General features: G+C 47.9%; 1 protein-coding gene across 8 annotated transcripts in view; it reads right to left on the bottom strand.

Annotated features, from left to right (window-relative positions):
- Nucleotides 1-1,229: 1,229 nt before the first annotated feature.
- The window catches only part of LOC126544884 (uncharacterized), a 274,212-nt gene continuing 257,036 nt past the window's right edge, over nucleotides 1,230-18,405 (bottom strand). For 6 of the 8 annotated variants that reach the window (XM_055077879.2, XM_050192408.3, XM_055077880.2 and 3 more), the window contains 5 exons: nucleotides 10,786-10,863; nucleotides 7,702-7,898; nucleotides 5,278-5,421; nucleotides 3,348-3,593; nucleotides 1,230-2,982 (listed from right to left, as the gene is read on the bottom strand). In XM_055077879.2, coding sequence (XP_054933854.1) covers nucleotides 2,715-2,982; nucleotides 3,348-3,593; nucleotides 5,278-5,421; nucleotides 7,702-7,898; nucleotides 10,786-10,863 — 933 coding nt within the window. In that variant the 3' untranslated portion in view covers nucleotides 1,230-2,714. The remainder of the gene's footprint in view (nucleotides 2,983-3,347; nucleotides 3,594-5,277; nucleotides 5,422-7,701; nucleotides 7,899-10,785; nucleotides 10,864-18,405) is intronic. The other 2 variants (XM_050192412.3, XM_050192410.3) reach the window with 1 other exon arrangement.

Raw genomic sequence — 18,405 nt, 5'->3', positions numbered from 1 at the left:
AAGTATTTAAAAACACGATTTGCATGTATTTGGGAAAATAAAGGTTCACTAGCACGAGATATCAAAGGTGATGTTTCCCTTAAATATCGCACTCAAACCACAGCATGACATAGCAAGCTTTAGAAGTGTTTGGACCGTTTTGGCACAGAGAAAGTTCTCGAAACATCAAGATGCAAAAATTGCTGTTTACCCATCATCTATCAAGAAGTCTCAGGTAGATGTCCAAATCTCATGACGTCACAAGGAGCTAGCCCAAGAACTTCAAGCCAGTCTTATTCTAGCTATATTTTTTTGGCATACCAAGATTCAACTCACAAGACTGATGCATCAGGCATTGCAACATTTTAATTTGCCAATCCTGTATTAAATGGACTGTCTTCTTTAGTGTCCCTGCAGATTTCTTAACCAGCTGTGGAAATTTTGATATGCACCAATTTCAAGCTTTCAAATTAAAATGAGACCAATGAGACAAGGCCAGATTACAATATATGCAGCTGCCAGACAAGTCATCATTGTGTCACCAGCTTAAATTTCAAAAACCAAACAATGTGCACAGAGATTCCAGTGACATTCACTCAGGTGCACGATTTCCAACCTTCATCACTGCAGTGTGCAAGTGTTTGAGAAGGTGTCAAGAGCCGAGCCAGTTCCCTTGCCAAGTCGAAAGACCAACAGACAAAATGACATCGAAGCATGTTGTGCCAGATGTATATTTGGGATCCTTGTGGCAGGTCCAAGAAGCTCTCCGCAGAGCTGAGGAAATGGTGTGAAAATAATTATCGACATACTTACCACATCATGCACACACACACACGCACATACACGCACACACATTTTTTCGACAGCGTATGTGTTGTCGTATATATTATGCATGTTAGTTACTATTCTGTTTTATCCATGTCCGATGTGTGTCATGCGCCTTACATTATGTGCCAGTGCATATATTTATTACGCATGTCAATAAATTGTGTGTATATTCCACACAGTATGTGTCAATGCATACATTAACCATGCGTGTCAATAGGAGTTTTTCAAGCACATCAATGTTTTCACACAGCATTTGCTGAAACTTTGGTAACTATGCATTTTAAGAGGTGTTTTTCTTACCGATGTCAACGTTTGATGTCCTCCGTTTGCACATGGGATAACAATATTAAAGCTAACCATTGTCACACTGGTCCCGGTCCTCTATAGAGTGTGTGGTGATGACTGCAGTGGAAAGTCTGTCATGCGAAACGCGAAACTAAATTTATTTTGAGCTAAAAGGAACAACATGGAGAACACAACACATCTAAAACATACTTTTTCTACAATAGACTTTCCTTCTTGGAAAAGCCACACTTAGAACTGGTTTGCTGTTATAAATCTTTACAAAACAAAAACGTTCATTTTCAGCTAGGAGGTCTTTCCAACATGAACACTGAAGTTTAAAATATCATCTCGAATAGACTTTTCGATCTGGAGAAGCCAAATTCAAGATTTGTCATTTAATAAACCTTCACAAAAAAAGAAACATTCATAGAACTCGTAACAGTAATAAACATAACTCTATTTAAATAGAAACTATAAACACTTGCGCATATGCAAAAAAACTTCACTTATGTCACATGTCAACTTGCTGCAACAGGGTTACAATTGTCTAACGAAGGTGTAGTCATAGCAAGCCTTGCAAAAAAAAAAAGAACACATTTGTCCATCTCTTGCTCAAGATGACACAAAAGAAAGTAAGTATTGCACATGACACAGAATTATTACACGCGCATGGCACTCAGTTCAAGAGTCCTAAAAATAACAGTACAACAAACAGAAACGGAATCTAAGTTGGCATTACAAGAACTGCCAGCAAACTCTGCCTATTTTCCAACGGCTGCACCCATTAGCGCAGCGGCAGTCTGCCTTAAGGTTGTTGTATTTTGTAAACATTGTTCTCTCAAAACAGAACTCTCCTTCGAGTAGAGAGGACAGTTGAAAGAACGCTAAAAGTGCCGGCAGATGGCAGCACTTTGGCAGCCTGACCATGCGAGCTTTGAGCGAGACAGAACGTCCACCATAAAGTCACTTAACTGCCAGCATGAGTACTTGCCAGGTTGCAGTGACCGCGTAGTGCGGCAAGACATTGATCTGTGCGCATTATGGTTTTCAAATAATGTGTGACCCGGTTTAGCAATCACCTTTCTCCTGACAGTCTTGAAGTGTCTTGCAAGACGCGGGCGTGCCGCTCCATGACAAATGCAGCAGTCAGTGCTTAAAATGCCGTGCTGAGTGCAGTGGTAATACCGCACTGCCTCGTAGATTTGAAACATAGAACCGATGTCCCCATAAACGTGTCTTCCGAAAGACCACTTTCAGTTGCTTGCCAACGCTGCCAATGTAGTCTACAGCCCATTGCTGGACATTTCTTTAATGTGCCCCTAAAATGGCTGTTCTGAATGGAGAATCGATGCACACACATGAAAAGAAAATGAAATTTCTGTAAAGATCACATCGCTACTTGTCACTGACACTTTTGCAGCACCCATACACCCTTTGTGGAACAACGCCTATTCTAATCCACAGTGCACCATTCTTATCCTACACACATACTGAGGAAAAAAGTTCCTGTAAAGATCACATCACAGGTGCCCATCTCTTGACACTTTTGCAGCACCACGCACACTTTGTGGAACATTGAAGAGGGAGACACGGACAGAAAAATAAGTTTCAGCTGGTGCAAATCAAGTCGGTGGTGGCCGGTCACCGCGGTGCAGTGTCACAAAGTCCGGTCCCCAGAGGCACAGGTCGTGCCACAGCTGGATCACGTTGGCACCGTCGTTCATTGCGTGAGAGCATGGGGTCACGCCAGGGAGCAGCACGACGAGGGCAGTCACCAGGGCGGCGGTGACTAACAGACCACTGAGGAAATAGCGGGCGGTCGTGAAGCGCTGGACAGTGACTGGTGCCAGCCGCTTGCGGCCAGCCAGTACCTGGCGACTTCTGTTTAACCTGCATGAAAGTTGAAGTGGTGGAACCTCTTAGAACAGTTAGAAAATGAATCGACAAAATGTCATAATACAAGTGAAAAATAATTTTTCCCTACATGATATAAATTTCGCTTGCACATGCCTTGCAAGTTTTTCTTCTACAAGATTGGTTCTTTCATGCAAGTTGCGCAAGATGAAGCAATGCATGCCCAGAGAACAGAAAGAAAATATAACTATAAGAGAGTTCTCGAAAAGTAAATGTTTTGAGACAACGCACAAGTCGGCCATGACTACTTCTTCCGCAAGACAGACATTTTGCCTGGACAGCTTAACATATACTTCTGTTCCACATTAAGACTGTTCTCCTGCGATGTCTGAAGTACTCACCAGTACTTCACCCTGACGACCACGTTGGCTGCCCAATGCAGCAAGTCGATGTTGGTGCAGTCCACCCTGGAGCTGCTGCCTTCCGTCTCTTCGCCGTCGAACTCCTGGTCCCCTTCCTCGTCTTCGTGAGCCCGCAGCTCGTCAGCATCCATCTCCTCCATGCCGTTTAGCCGATCCGACAGCTCCAGTGTGTCCTGGACACTGGCGGCCACCAATTCCTCGAGCACGCCATTTTGGAGAGTCGGACTGCGGAAGAGAGCACCACCAGTTCAAGGAAGCGGTTCAAGGCTGTGTTGTGCTGATGACAGAGGGATAATGCTGGTCTTATTCCTTGGTTTACCAATGCTAATATAGCAGACTTTCAGTAATTCGACTCTGGATAATTTGATCCCAACCAGTGCCCATGCATTTCTGTAGGCCTCAACTTCCGTTATTTTGATCCTACAATTGGCGTACGCTGGGCACTTCAAACTGGAACAGCCAGCACGCATGTGCCTGACACTTATAGTGACCCCAATAGCGACCCCTTCAGTGGGAAGCATCTGTCTCAGGGAAGCTAAGGGGACAGTGAAGCCATTAAACATGCCTTCTCTCTTTGAAAACCCTTATTTTCGACCTGCCCTAGGAATATTTTTAAGCAATAGCTATGGATCAGTTTCACTACGGTATTTACTTTGTTCTAATGCACACCTTCTTTTTTTTCACAAGAATTTGGCTGGAAATTGCCTGCACAGTGCAATTGGATACGAAACTCAAATCGCCTTTGTGATGTTCATATACTTCGCCAGAGAATACAGATGCACTGCCGCAAAGCATAGTTCAGAAAATCAGCCGCCATTGTGAAACGTATAAGAGACCCTTGCCTATTTTGTGAGCTAAAAGTTGAGTGTGCTTTCTACTTTGTTTAGGAGTGTTATATCATTTCTACGTTAGTTTTGTATTTTAAACACACAGAAGCTGGCCATGCACTTGATTTGGGGGCATGTTAGAATCGGGAAAATACTGCCAAATGGATCAGCAGTGTGTTTTTGGCATTTATTCTGCATCTTGTTTCATTCTATCAGCTGAATAATTCAATCTATTTCGTCAGTCCTGTCAGGATGGAATTTACAGAAGTCGACTGCAGTTTGAACCTGAATGGCAACATATGGAACACCCTGTGAAGCTTTGAAAAACACCCTACTTTGTTTCCTTTTGTGCATCTGGAGTAGGCAAGAGCTTAAGGTCTGTGTTCTCACTCACATTGCCACAGGAAACAGTTATAGATGCCTTCGTTTGATGTTAAAGCAACAATAGACATAACAATAGAGTCAGCCAGGACTGGAGTTCCATTCATCGCTTACATAAATTTTGATTATCCACATTCTGCACCATGCGGTCTACTTTCACTTTCAGTAGGCTCTTCATTGACACGTGTAACACCAGTGAACTGTCTGCTCTATAAATCACCAAAAGTGTGCGTCTATGGCACAACTGAACACTGATAACTCTCACTCAACCGATCTGCTTTGATGCTGCTAACCATGTGCAGCCACCTCTATTCTCATTGGTACGTTTGAGCACTGCCTGTGCCAAATTGCCACTTTCTGTAGCTCAGGGCACAGAATCGATACCGTCTCTTGTAGACTTTCAAAATAAAACTTAACACTGTGCACTCCACGTTTTCCTGTCAACATTTTAAGCACAGTGCAGAATGTTACTGATAGGTATGCAGCTCAGGAATCGCCACATCGACAATGTGGCGATGTAGCGATCAGCAGTCAAAGATACCGCTGATCTTTATCAATATTGGAACTTGTGGTGGTTTTAAGACCCTTCGGCAACGAAACATACAGGTAGAAGGGAAGGGCAGGTGGCGACAACAAAAAATTTTTCACATCTTGTGTGGCAACCCACAAATTTGCTGCCAGCAGTAAATGATGCATCTCACCTTTCCTCAGTGATAAGGCCACTGTGCTCGTGGGCAGACAGGCTGGAGACTCCAACGTCCCCGTTGACATCCCTTGCACCATGGTGGTGTGAGCCGTCAGCTTTGGCAGAGGATCCAACCACTTCCTCTTCCATGTGACATTCCCTGCCACAAAGTGCAGCCATTGTATTCACAATAATTGACGTGGCTTAGTAAAGTGGACCAGACCAATACCATGGTGTCAAAGTAACACCCTTTAGTGATGGCTCCCTTGGAGTAAGGGAGGCCTATCTAGAAGGCCATACGTTTGTGTGCTGCTAATGACAAAGGCAATAACAGGAGTCAGGAACACATTATAGCTGCCATGTTTGGGCATCATGTAAGGAAAATGAATACCTTCGTAGATAGCAGGCAATGCAGCAGACTAGAAAATCATTTTGCACTGCCAGCATCTGTGGCCAAGAATAATGCCTACCATATAAGCAAGGAACAAGAATGTGCCATGAAATTTGTGTAACAATGACTGTACAATTTATAATTGCAATATATAGAAAACTTCTTACATTGAAGACATTGTATATCTGAACCTACTTCCTAGTGAGCGACTGGAGTGACGTTTGTACACTCACACTCATTGCACAGCTTTCGCAGTGCACCGTCTGCATTGCGACTAACAGTGTGTCACAGAGAAGGCAAAAGTATACAAACAATACATGATTTTGCACAATGTAAGCTTCATATTTTCAAATTCTAATATATTTTAAGAAATTATTCACTACATTTCATGTCAAAAGCTAGTTCAGTATGAGTTCAGGTTTCTCTAGTTGTGCCAGCTGAACAGCTTTACTCAATGTTTCCTCATCCACATTCCACATAGCTGCTGCTAAATTAGTCTGCCTATGTAAGACCAATGCTGCTACATTGGTATTACCTTGGAACACCAATGTAACACTGGAACGCCATGTACAGGTGCAGACAAAAGTAATTGGAACACAGGAGCTGTGGCCAAACTGCAACCCAATTCCCTCTAGCAGCCTAAAGAGGAAACAAGTGATTCGATTATGCATGTGCATGCGATAATGGAAGTTGAACACCAAGTGTTCTCTAGCTGCCGCAAGGCTGTTAGAGAGCCTCGAGATTCAAGTTGATCAGAGCTTCCATGTTCTAGTTAATTTTGTCCACAACTGTACAGAGGCGGTCCACACATTTTTCTCTCCCGTGTTTAAGGAGGACTGTCTGGGAAAGAAACAAGTGGAACGGCCGTGCATTTGGTGGAAGGTTCGCACATTTCCTTTTGCTTATGCCTGTTGTCTATTATTGTGGCGACATATATCAAGTCTACGACTTCGAGCCAGGCAACAAGTTCTACAAGGACACTAAAAGAAAATATTAAGTCTACCTAGACCAATAATTTGTTCATAGTGAAGTCTCTAGTTTCGTTTTCTGTGTGCCAACATATCACTTTGTTGTGTAGAACTTTGCTGCTGAAGGTCCTGCTGCTGCTCAATTCAAACCACTGATGCCAAAACGGATGACTTGACGTAATCTGCCCGCAACCTTCTTGTATGCCATTCTCTTGAGAATCTGCGAGTGCTGACATCACATATGAGGTACCATAGTACACAACAGGTGGTGCCACTATGATTTTCCATTCTTGCAGTTTTCTCGCTTACAAATGACCTGTTCTCGCTACGAATAATTAATTTATCATTATAAAAACATAACCTTTCAATCTGGCTTGACTTAACTGTTTCCTATAGTGTCCATTTAACGAACTGTCTGGCAAGTACAAGATCGAGGATAAAGTATGGGTGTTATGGCTGTGCTCATCATCATCATCCTGGTTAAGCCCACTGCAGGGCAAACGCCTTGCCCCATACTTCTCCAACTACCCCAGTCATGTACTAACTGTGGCCATTTCGTCCCTGCAAACTTCTTAATCTCATCCGCCCACCTAACTTTCTGCTGTCCCCTGCTATGCTTCCCTTCCCTTGGAACACAGTCCGTAACCCTTAATGACCATCGGTTATCTTCCCTCCTCATTACATGTCCTGCCCATGCCCATTTCTTTTTCTTGATTTTAACTAAGATGTCATTACCTCGCATTTGTTCCCTCACCCAATCTGCTCTTTTCTTATCCCTTAACGTTACACTTATCATTCTTCCTTCCATAGCTTGTTGCAACGTCCTCAATTTAAGTAGAACCCTTTTCGTAAGCCTCCAGGTTTTTGCCCCATATGTGAGTACTGGTAAGACACAGCTATTATACACTTTTCTGTTGAGGGATAATGGCAACCTGCTGTTCATGATCTGAGAATGCCTGCCAAACGCCTCCTATACGGTTGTGCTAAATGGCTCTAAATGAGGAGAAATGGCGCTTGTTCGCGCGATTCCCGAAACCTATTCCGAACGAGACCGTGCAGCAGCAGTGGTGGTGGTACGTACGACTTGGCGCCGGCCGCGGCGTCAGCGGCTCGCGCCGCGTCGGCCTCGTGCGGCGCGGGCAGGAGCACGGCGTGCGGAACCGGAAGCGAGCATCGCCGGGCGCCCAAGTTGAGGGCGCGCACGGCGCGCACGGGGCCCGGTGCCGACGAAGCGCCGGCCGAGCCGCCCGGGATGCTGAACAGCCGGCCCCGGGAATCCTGCGAGGGGTGGGGGGCGCGGGGAACGGATTCTGGTCACGCTGGAAACAACTGGGCCTGCTCGATCAACGGAAACTAAATCCGAGCACAAGCGTCGCCGACAAGCGTAGCCTGCAACAATAATCGTTCTGCGCCAAGCGGTAATCAGTTCGAAGACGTCAGGAACGAGCTGGCACCTAATGTGGGCATAGCAGCGTGGCGGTAGGCGTTCATTACGTGAAGACATACCCGCCATTTCGTCCGTACGAGCCATGATACGGTACAGTGAACTAGAACCGTACTTACCGCACGCATAAGATACTATTCGGCTGTTCGCAAAGCATCGTCGTTCTAGCTATTATAACTTCTACCTATTGTTTATTCTACCTATTCTCCCCCTTCCACCACCCATCTGCGCATGCGTAGTCGGTGGTTGGCAGTATCGTTAAAAGTAGAACAGTAACGCAATAATAAACTGTATTAAGAACTGCCTAGACTGCCTCAGGCAGTGTTTGATTGGTCCACCAACTGATGAATCAATCATCAACCATTAAAGAACGTTCCAAAATATCGCCAGGGCTACCAAAGATGCTGTATAATCAGAATAACGACAACGTCATTTTAACTAGTGCTGCTAGTACAAGATTAATATTCTACTACCTCTACAACCATTGTAAATATAACGTTCCCGATAGTTTAGAAACGCGTTCGTTGTTTCCTCGAGTGCGCTAAGGTGTCTAACTGCCACTGCACGCAATCTTTTCGCGCACAACACCCGGTTAATCCAGGTGGCGCCACTTACCGTTTCATTTCCTAGGCATCCGAAGGATGCCCTTCGGCATCTGGGGCAGCGTGTGCGAAAGTGAACAAGGAAAAAAATCGTAAGACCTCGATCAGTACACAAAAAACCAACACTGCACTTGCAGAGCCGGACACCAGCTCTGGAAGGGCGTACATATAAAGGAGAGGGTGAGGACAAAAAGGAGAAGGAAGTGACTACAACGACGCACACACCAAAGTAGCCGAGGATATGGAACGAGCTGTTCTTGTGCTGTATAAACCGCAGCCTATTACAGCCCGCTCTCTCGTTAAAGCCTCCGTTTATTTCCTTTTCTTTTTTTCCAATCGACAGAATCTCATTATGCGCAGCGCTCTGCCGACTGCAGCGCGGCGATTTTCGATAAGGTGGGCAATTAAGTCCACCGGCAGCAGCGACTCGGCGGTCACATAAGCTCAGTCGCGGCGGGAGGAAACAGTTTTTATCGGCGAATAAATGGAGGCGCGAAGGGCGCAAGCCCATTTCACTAGACTTCCGCTCAATCTGCCCCGCGACGGAAGCAACTAATACACCGATCGAGTACGCGTTTCTTTATTGACTGGAATCCACAGTTAGCGTTACCATTGGTGTCCCTACAAATGACCGACGCTGTTACCGTGGCGTTACACGGGCACGCCAGTTCCGTCATTGCTGTCGCACGCATAGCTGGCGTTACGCTTGTGTTCCTATAGGGAAGGCCAACACAGCTGTGCTGACCGGAACGCTAGCACATCACCTTTTTTTTTTGTTGTTGCAGTTACGGTGACCTCGCTGAAACTACGATCCGACTATCAGGCACGCCGTAGTGGAAGAGTCTGGATTGACTGTAAATGGACAGAGTCGACGCAAGCTTCCCCAGGCAAACAGGAATTTTCAGTTATACTGTTCTTTTAACGGCAAGTAAACTTGGCCAAGTTAGGTGCTGGCCTTACTCGGCCACTCAGTTGCGGGTGTGTAGAGAGGGGGGGGATGAAGTGCGAAATCGTAAGGGTGTTGCGAGGATGATCTGTCCAAAGATATAACATACGGTTCCTCCGTCACGACGACAAGGCGTGGCAGTTGTAAAGAAAGTCGAGAAAAACGGGACGCGAAGGTGATGAAACGAGTGTGTGTGATTGGACACCCGAGAGTACCTAATAAAACAAAATTTGCACACTTAGGGGCTTACAGTAACCGTAATATAACTTGCGTGCATTTATTTAATACTTCGCGCTGGTTACTACCCCGTCGGACACGCTATCCTGTTTGGGGACAAGCTAACCCCGCAAGCCCTAATTTTCTTTAAAGAGTGTACTCACAGTTAAATATAGGGCGAATGAAGGGTGTTAAAGGCGATGCGAAGTGTGAGCAAGCACTTTTTCTTGAAGATAGTAAGGTCAGAAAGGAACTACGAGCGTGGTGGTGTTACGTGATAGTTTACGCACACAAAGGTTTAAGGCAATTGGCGTGATGCTTCTACGAGAACAGAAAGGACAAAGTAACCAAGACCGACACGAGGGCACAGGGGAGAAACGAATACATGGGACCGCTCGAGAGGACCGGCGTCTGTCGCCACCCTTCGAAATCACACAAGTTGCCGTTGACGTGGTCGATGCGGCGACGATTTCTGGAGCAGCCTCCAAACAGACAGCTAGCTGAACGCACACTGAGACAAGGACGGACAGAAGTCAAACACAGTACACATGGAACTACACTAGACAATTTTGGCCACAGCGCACAGTAGCAACGTTAACCACATCGGCGAAATACCGGGACGTGGCCAGAAACAGTGGCGCTGGCGACATCTAGTGACACGGCAATCAACCAAAACCAATGCGCCAAAATGTTTCTGGCTTTCGTAGTTATTGACTCGAAAAAGTAATAATGAGGCTTAGGAAGGTTACGTCACCGCTGACGGCTTACCAAAAACAACGTAATGAGCAAATGTGCTCGGTCTAACTTATTCGCGATAGATGTCGCTACTAGCGCTTTGTTCTTCGCGAGACCAGAAGAAAAGAAAAAGCGAAGCTGGTAGTATGCGACAGACACCGTACCACACACAGCAGCAGCCCTCCTCCCTTAGTTCCCACTTCGCTTGTTGAAGGAGCTTACTAAGTAGACAAGGTTTCCACGGGAGTCCTCCCCCGAGGGTCGACGGACACAGGCAACGCTGGCCCTGCGACGGGCATCCTGGAGCAGAGAAGACGGACGAGAGGTCCAAGTTCGATGGTCGGTTTTTCAAGAGTCAACAACGCCGTGCAGACCATGCCGACGACAACACCTCGAAGAGGACGCAGGCACGGGTAGCGGCACCGAAGGCAATGATGCGCCAGCGCAGCTAGAGTCTTACAACGAATCGAGGGTGGCGAAGCCTCGGTCGTGATCGCACGTTCGGGTCAAACCTGAACGGCCACAGTGCGCGCGTTGATATAACAGTTGAAATTCGGTCCAAACAATCATTAACTCCCCTTTGGCGCCTCTCAGTTTAAGGATATACCGCAAGCGATGCCGCTACCCACACGTCGTCCTCGAAGACGTGTTGGGCCATTTCCACAGGGAGCGGGGGGTGGCACCGTAACCCAGGCAGTTTAGTCGGGGAGGCGAAGCGGTGGCGATGTGGATGCACCGACGATGCTCGAAGCGTGCGACGAAAGACCACTACAGCTTCTACCGCGTGTTAGTACCGCAAACGTTCCCATTTACACCACGTACTACGAGATTCCCATGAATAGACCCATTCCAGAGGTGTGGCACACTGGATGCTACAGGAGAACGTTCCGTCAGGCTTCATGCTTACTGAGACAATAGAGAATTTTAGTGCGTCCGGTATTCCGTCAAGCGCGGGCGGTTGGCCGGATGGGCGGGGGCGTAAACGTGAGCGGCCAGATTGGTGGCGCCAGCTGGTGGTGCAAAGCTGAACCACAGAAACACAAGAGCTAATTACTATATTCTGCTTAGCTGCTTATGCAAATTTTTAACGGCGGCGTAATCGTGTTCACAATTGCGCAGCTGCCGCAAATTTGCACCCGCAGCGAAGCAGAATACAGTAGGTTACTGCAATTTTAGCTCTGTCTGGTTGAGCTCTACGCCACCAGGCGGCTGCACCACTCCGGCCGTTCAGGTTTACGACTCCGCCCATCCAGCAATCCGCCCAAACCACCCCCATTTGCCGGAATAGCGGACAAACTGAAAGTCCCTAATACCGTTCGTAGCGCGATCACTCGCACTTGTGCGACCGTATGTCGCAGATATGACACATCGTAGACCTTCGTGCAGTGAAAAACTTGTCCCACGGTAGGTGCCGACATGAAAGGGAACGCCTGATATGCTACTTCGCTATCTATCGACTGTCCCTGTTCTTGCCATCGAAATCGATGACGCACAAAGGGGCAGGCTCTTTGGCAGGAGTCACTCGGGAAACTTTAGAGTGGGATGCCTAAAGTCGCCGTTTTGTGGAGATTGTTGTTTGAGTCGGATTAAGTGTTTCCTTCAATTGCGCACCCCGTACATATATGCACGCTCACGGAGCTACCAAGTGCCCGTGAGAGAGACGCTTTGGTAAAAACACAACACCCGAAACAGGGCCAATATATAGTCGTGCTGTATATTAATCAGTCACATATTCTCTAGACGGACGCGGATATTCGACATCGAAATGCACGTGCAGTTGCGCTGGGCCAATATATGTATATATCCGCGTCCTTTGCCCGTGCAACATTTTACATCAGGCACCAGGTGGCGCCACCCCCGTACACGTCCCCGCCACCTTTTTTTTTTTTTTCGGCACTCATGTGCTCGCGTGCGTACGGGTTGCCGTACGTTAAACTACTCAATAACCTAGACAAAAAGGTCCCGCAAATTGCGCGTGCTTAACGTAGGCAAGGTCACGCGTACACTATAATCTACAACTGTCCAGTAAGCTTTCGAGCTAAAAATAAAGTGTGTGTTTATGTAAGAAAAAGGTAGGCGTGAAATTAGGGCTGAACATTCTACATTTGTTTGTCGACTATGCGCTTGGAACCTCGGTCCCTCGCACAATGATATTTTTAACGTCCATTTTTCAAACTTAAACGCACGCAAAGTGCTTCATGGAAGTAGGCTCACGTCTCTGAAGCCACCTTGCCAAAGCAAAAAAAAAAAAAAAAAAGAACAAGAACTGCACAAAGCGTTTTTTTCTCCCCCTCCCCCCCTTTCTGTCGGGTATACCTTAAAAAAACAACGCGCAGCGCCGCGGCTGTCACAGAAGAGGCTCCGGGAAAACAGGCGATATAGCAAAGGCGAAAGCATTTATCTACGCTTATTCTTGTGTCTTTGCAGGACGTGCTGCCTCTGCGAGCCGGCGCGGGAGTGCCATCGGTGAAACGGATCACGCACAAGCCCGGCCTGGCCGCGGCGTCGTCTCCTCGAGCTTGGCGCTGCCGCCACCGCAACCAAGGTCGACGCCGCTGCTGCGACGGCGGCGGCGATAAGCGCCACATCCTGAGCTGCCGCGTTGCGTCGCATACGCTAAGCCCCGTCCGGTTTTGCTGTCGCCACGCGACGATGAGAGATGCCCGAGGAATGCGGGGACAAGCGCGTCTCCGAGAGCGGCTCGAGAGAGAAACAACACGCGGAGTACAGAGCATCACTGCCCTACACCGAAAGAACGAACAAAGAAAAAAATTGGCAGTGGTTTAGCTCGGCTATGCCAGGATTTACGTAGCGAAAGCTAAGGCATGGCATGGTTAGCCTTGGTTAATATTGAGTGCAAGTCCAGGTTAGTCTGGTTGTCTAGCTATGTTGCGGGCGTTTAGCCAGTCGTTCGGCGCGCTGTTCGTCTGTTTTCTGGGCGATTCGTTTCCTCTTCATTTCGTTCCGATGTCGATTCCAGGCCTCCTCCTGCTTATCAGAATTGTCGCCGTCCACACTGCCACATCAATGTGGTTGCGGCGCACGCGAGCTCTCCTTTTCAATCCTCCGACATGTTATCAGGCATGCGACGCAGCTGGCGAAGCGAGCGGAGGCGAGCGCAACGACGAGGAACGCGGTGTGACGCCATGTGCCTCCTCGGAGCACGGCCACGGCGAAATCGCAAGTTCGCGGCCAGTAAAGCTTTCGCTTTAAAAACAAATTAAACTCGGGAAGCTTTACGTGGCAGAACCACGATACGATTGTGAGCCACGCCACACTGAGGCGACTCCGAATCAATTCCGATCACCTGGTGTTCCCCAGCATGCGCCTAAATCTAAGTAAACGAAGCGTCCTTTTGCGTTTCGCCGCCGCTGAAATGCGGCCGGATAACGAACCCGCGACCTCGTGCACGGCAGCAGACCGTTACGACGACTCGGTCACCGCAGCACGCGCCCTGTGTTTCAACCGCGAACAAGGCACTCAAGATGGCGAGTAAAACGCTGGATCTGGAGTAAAATCCTCAACACTGCGAGTGGCAAACGCTCTTTGCAGTCAGGCGTGCAGCGTCTCGTAACAAGGAACGTTGTGACGTCACAATCTGAACTTGTGACGTCACAACCACCGTTTATTTTTTCCCCAATCTGAATTTCAGCGCACGGCGTTAACCGGTCGCGTCCACGAATATGTCGACAATCACTATGCAGGCGGCCTTTTTCGTACGGAGGTCAAACAACATGCACGACGATTGCAGACTAGCATGCTCTGCTCTACTCTACACGGTGCTCATTCTTTCACCCGTGCAAACAAAAAGAAACAGTGTCGATTAAGACGCTCACCACTGCCCGCATGCAGCATAAGTGCAGTGCAAACGAAATCGATGCAAACCCGACACACACATATCGTTCGAATTTTCGAAAAATTCACATATATGAAAACTCATACAATAGCAAAGTATTACAAGAGTCATTTGATGAATGACTGTGGTATTATACTATTCTCGGCAGGAAATTCAGAATGCAGCAAGCGCAAAGGCAGAAAAAAAAAGCAGTGCAAGGCTTTTCGTCGAGGCGACATCAAGCAAGGCAGGTTTCTTTACACACACATACACACACGCGCGCACGGTCAACGAGCATAATCCGCTGCTATAATTGACGTAAAACTCGTTTCACTCGTGCGCTATACCTAGCATGTTGACTGACTCACTTTGGATTCTACTCCGAACGAGGACGTTTTGATGCGATGGCATAGTACACATCAAAACATGGCCTCCAACGACGTACGACGTTCTCGGCGGAGCAACCACAGAGGCGACGACGGAGCGAGGAAGGAGGAGCGGAGGGGTGTGACGTAAAGAGCACTGTGATCGGGGGGCGGAGCGACAGCGGTTACGCGGCCGTCCTGGACTGAGTAATACGGCTTATCGCACTGACCTGTATGGAGGGGGTGGTAGTAAATGAATAGCTGTGGTTTTCATGGGTTACGTTTGGTTCTGTGATTTACGTAGAATGGGTAGGGTTCGTGTGATGCTAATTCTATGGCGATAGCAGGGGTGCGTCTAGCTGTATCGTGTTTAAAAACAACAAACAAAAAGCAATCATCATGTGTTTCGGTCAACGATAGCTGGCGTTGTAGACCAGTAGAGTAGATCGTGTCAAAACTCGCAGACGGCTGTGCGGTATAAGCAGTCATGTGGATGTCGATACATTGAATGGAAGGATGTCATAATGCTATCGCATTAGAGTTCCTAGAGCGAAGCGTCAGAACCTGACGTATCCTACTTGCGCGGCTAGGACAAACGTGTATCTGTAGGCCAATTACCTGCTGCACGTGTTACTAACATGATTCACATTATTGATCGGAGGTCCCCCGACGCCATGCACTCTGGGAGCTCCTAACTTACTGAAAGTACGTATGTATGCTCACGTTTTTTTTACAAGCTAAAAAAAACGAACTTTGAACACAATCTGTTCCTAGTTACGGCTTACTCTCGCTAATAGCTGCATGTAAATATCACACGACACTATAGGGTTTTCGCAGCTCCGCTGTCCCACTCACCGCTGTCCGCCTACATTGCGTCACGCCGCGACCGAGCCTTCAGAGTACCACTACAGCCTTGGTCGACCGAGGCGACCTCCAAGGACAACTTCTACGTGTAATTACGGCCTACAGCGGAGTTGTAAGCCTGTTACGAGAAAAATCCTAACAGTTATTCGCTTAACCACGACAACTGTCGTTATAGATGCTGCCAGTTTTTTTCCCCCTCTAGTAACGCGTAAGTTCGGTAGTCTGCGCCTGAGTCAAAGGCTTCCTGTAATTAGCGTGCCAGTTAAAGTATATGGTATGCATTCGACGACCAAGAATCCGCTCTTGGCTAGAGCGGGCAAGTCAGAATAGAAAGGAGCACCCCTTCTTTGCCACTAGACTTTTTGGTCCTCGAAGTACTAGGCACTACACAGATCTGAAGCTTCGATTACAGGAGCGAGGAACAAGAAAACACGCCTGAAGCGGATTCACGTTTGTTTAAGCCACGTTATGCAACGCTTACGAAGCTCTGTTGAAAACCGGTCACACGCGCGCACCTGTACAGTGAAGTTTACCTCGCGACTAACCTTTACGCAAACGACCACAAACGCGAAATAAAGAGAATCCCCGATGCAGCGTGCCGTCGCATTTTCTGAGAAATCCGAGAGGCCCCCAACCGAACTAACGCTTATACAGGAACATGCGCCGTCTGTTGTCGGCTCGTCTATAGCGCGTGCTTAAAGGGACACTAAAGGCAAATATTAGGTCAAGCTAAAGTGACCTAGTAGAGCTAGAGGACGTCTAAGGCGTCAATATTATTGCGAACAGAGCTTTAGCAATCTAGAAATTGAGGTAAATGCAGGACGCGGTTAGAGACTCAAATCAAATCTTTATTTTCCACTATGTACATCACAGATGGAGGACAACGGAAAAAAAGCTCCCAGTAGGCGGCTTGACGAGTCCGCAGCCCCCCGGGACATTCAAGTACTAGCCCGATGACGAAGGCACTCCGCATGTCACTAGTGCTCAACCATTCGCAATAAAGAGATCACTGCATAGCATTATAAGACGAAAGAAAATGCTGTCCAGTTCCATTTGACTTTTAGGGGGGGGGGGGGGGGGGGAATGTCCCCGGCGTTACCCTTGACAACAACGCGTGCGGTCTCACGGTTTTGTTTTCTCCCACTCCGCGCCACCCACGCTTTCACGTTTCAGTAGTTTCGTTATCGCGTAGTGCTGCGCTGGTTTTACTTGCTCACGAGACTCGCACAAACTGCAAGTAGCAGAGAGTGCCACGCCCACGTGATGTCGCCGGTTCCCCGAACAGTCCACGGCACTTGACCAAGAGCAGCTGCAGCGGCGAATCTAACGCTCTGTCCTGGCTCGATTTCTCCATGGCCGTGCGTTCGCGTTCTGCTCGCCAACGGACCAACGGCATTAAATGGCGGTGATGGCTAATGATGGCTAATGCAACTTCTAGAAAGGCGGGTGTGCCGTGTGCCAGCGGACCTTCTGTTTTTCTGTCATCCAAAGAAACTGAGTTTCTGAGCATGGCGGCCACCTGATGTCGGCATTTCGGTCTTGTGACGTCATGAAGGAGAGTATTCATATGATGCAATTTTGTAAGCACACGACCAGTTGGAAGTAAGCGCTTGTCTGCTACTCACTTTGTCCTTGTTTGTGCGCGCTTTACCGTGATCTGCTCTGCTGCGAGGTTTCTGGAATGTTATATTAACAGCCCAAATAGACTTTGTATTTACCTTTAGTGTCCCTTTAAAGCGTGTCAAGCGGCTAGCCGTTGCTGTTGCCGCCCAGCTACAGAAAAAACGCCAAGGTAGAAACGCCTTTCCTCGGGCTGATATCTCACGAAAACGCAGCTCGGATAGCTGTGTTTAAGAACCTCGGCTACGTGACACGAGTTATTTTCGCCGAGTTACTCGCTTATCTCGTACGCTGGCCGTTCTTGCAAGCGCTTTTTGCAAGCGGCGCATTTAAATTGAAGTGAATAGCGCGGCCGAGGTGCGAGATACGTAAAGAAGTAAACATCAGCTTGGAGATGAAGCAACGCCGGAGGACCTGGCAGCGTTAGCGAGTCTGTATGGTGCAGCGGATCACAATGCATTCCGCTGCGCAGTCGTCTACACTGGCCTCGGGCTATTGATCAAAGCAGGTTTCTAACACGGGTGTGGGAAGCTACGGCCCGAGGAAGAGATGACAAAGCACCATGCTGGCAAACTCAAGCAAAGGCGACGGTGATCGTACAACAGCCTTGAGCAGCATCAACACATCCAGCAAGGAAGAGAACAAGCGCTACACACTGCAGCGTTTGTCAAAAAAGTTTCGAAGCCGCGTCGCGGGTGACGAGACGTGCAAGCCAGGCGGTTTCGAGGTTCCAGTTGCACGTCCAGCACACTTCCGAAGCTTAGATGAAATGACACGTTAGTTAAATTTAAACACCGGGATGCTTACATGACAAAACCGCGATATGATGATGAGGCACGCCGTACAGGAGACTCAGTACTATTGTGATCACCTGGGGTTCTTTAACGCGCATATAAATCAAACTATACGAGCGTTTCAGCATTTCGCCCCCATCGAAATGCGGTCGCCACAGCCGGAATAGAACCAGTGGTTTCGAGCTTAGCGACGAAACGCCATAGCCACTAAGCCCCTGAGGTGGGCATGTGAGAAAGTGACAACATACAGTGCTGTCCGTACCACTCTCTGGCTTTAATCTATTGTAACATACTATAAGACCTGAATAGGGGAATTCTAAGGATTAATATATGACGAATGACGCAGGTGGCGACGATAACTTTA

The sequence above is a fragment of the Dermacentor andersoni genome, chromosome 10, assembly GCF_023375885.2.
Source record: "Dermacentor andersoni chromosome 10, qqDerAnde1_hic_scaffold, whole genome shotgun sequence".
NCBI lineage: Eukaryota > Metazoa > Arthropoda > Arachnida > Ixodida > Ixodidae > Dermacentor > Dermacentor andersoni.
Note: the sequence above shows the minus strand (reverse complement) of the source record. Positions and strands in the feature narration are given on the sequence as shown.